General features: G+C 41.4%; 1 protein-coding gene across 1 annotated transcript in view; it reads left to right on the top strand.

The window, feature by feature from the left end:
- Positions 1-1,951, top strand: part of tm2d1 (TM2 domain containing 1) — a 7,831-nt gene extending 5,880 nt beyond the window's left edge. Inside the window, exons 6-7 of the mRNA XM_051375672.1 lie at positions 143-282; positions 1,635-1,951. Of these exons, the coding sequence (XP_051231632.1) occupies positions 143-253 (111 nt within the window). The 3' untranslated portion in view covers positions 254-282; positions 1,635-1,951. The remainder of the gene's footprint in view (positions 1-142; positions 283-1,634) is intronic.

Consider the following 1,951-nt stretch of genomic DNA (forward strand, 5'->3'; position numbering starts at 1 on the left):
ATGTAAATCTACAAACAAACACTGCTAACTGTTTAAAGGTTGAGTTGCAGTGGTCGGACACTGAATGGAGTCCTGGTTTCTGCGTGTTGAGATTACCTCCCACCTGTTTGTTAAGCGTTACCTGTCTGTGTGCCTCCTGCAGATCGTGGGTCCAGCAGACGGATCAAACTACATCGTGGATTATTACGGCGCCCGGCTGACCCGCCTGTCCATCACCAACCAGACCTACAGGAAGCCACACCTGTCTCTCTGAACTCACCTGGACCACGCCCACACAACGCTGTGAGTTCAGAAAACTCTCGATGTCTCACTGAAACAACGGGCGCTACAGCCCACCAGACTCCATTAATAAAACCAGTATTCTTTTTATTTTAAGCAGATTATCGTAAAACACACTTCAAAGTGGACAGAAACAGAATAAAACTCATTAAAGCGTCTCTGTTAGTGTTTCCAACAATCACCAACTCTGGTTTGGTGGAAATAAATCCTTAATTCACCGACGCAGTTTCAGTCGGAGCAGACCGGCTATGGAAACAAACCACAGAGAGGCTGCGATACAACACAGGCAGAGGGAGAGAGACACCATGTGACTGTATATAGAGAATATAATGTTTAATATCTCACACAACTCTCAAAGTGTCACACAAACAGCTGCCATATTTAAATAAACTCTCAGTAACGACGTCCTCAAATGTGTCAGAAAGGAATAAAAACAAGTGAAAGAAACGTGATTGTACAACCGGACCGGGACTGAAGGTCACACAGACTCCTCTCGGGTAAATATCAGAGTGTAAAGTCAATGTGAGGACGCTTTCTCTGGGAATAAAGAAGTGACACTGGCTGGAATATAATCCACCGTCTAGGTTTCTTTAACATTTGTACTCTGGACTTGGAGCCAAGTTACTGCAGCAGGTTTCTGATTCCTCTCTGCTCTTCCTCTAGCAGTGATGAGCTGCTGTCAGTCAGCTGCACACTGGATGAGATACAGGTTGTGCTATAAAGAAATGAACTGTTAAACTAGTTTCACATCCTTTAAACATATTTTATCCACCTAAATAAATAAACATCAGTATACATGTACGCTATGTTTAGATCTTTAATCTTCACCGCTTTACCTCGCTGTCCGTTTATATTTCTTTCTTTAAAGCCACCAGACTCCTTTAACAAAAACAGTCATTTTACTGTGCAGAACGCAGGAGTTTCTGGTCGACCGCGGCCTCGATCCGCAGTGACTGACGTTATTTTCAGATCCAGACGTGTTAGAGCACCAAAGTTTTACAGAGACTAACTCACCGATCGAGGCAGCGACAGAGCAGCAACTTCCTGTGTTTACTGCCAGCTAAAATGACTGTTTTTGTCAATGGAGTCTGGTGGCTTTAAAGAAAGTAATATAAAATCGTCTGCCTGACAGCGAAACACAGCAAACACTTCCACTCATGTTGATAGACAACGTCACTTCAAACTGAACTATCCCTTTAATCTGTGGGCAATAATTATTAATACGAGGTTACAAATGAGCATTTAACTATCACTGTTATTACTATTTAACATTTAAGTGTTTGTTTATTTAAATACTGTGATAATTAACTAATAATTAACAGATTTGTGTGTTTCTATGATCTCTCTTTCTGCAGACACACTCCGACAGGATCTGTTCCTCTCTACCGACACGCTGACGCTGAACATCAACAACCAACAGTTTAAGAGTTAAAGTGACGTTTATTCACGGAGCGTTCTGCATGTTTAACCCACAAACTGTAAACCTGCTCATCAATCACACTGTAGATTGATCTCTGATCAGTTTGTTCCACCTCTTCTCTGTCCGGCCGCTCAGTTCTGTCTATTTAAGATGTTATATTGTGACATATTGTGACATTTTGCTGCTGTTTTGTCTTTAAGTTCTGATGTTTTTTCATGAAAACTCTGTAAATAAAGTTTCTTTTTGCGTTAA

This window comes from Dicentrarchus labrax, unplaced genomic scaffold (assembly GCF_905237075.1).
Source record: "Dicentrarchus labrax unplaced genomic scaffold, dlabrax2021, whole genome shotgun sequence".
Classification (NCBI taxonomy): Eukaryota; Metazoa; Chordata; class Actinopteri; family Moronidae; genus Dicentrarchus; species Dicentrarchus labrax.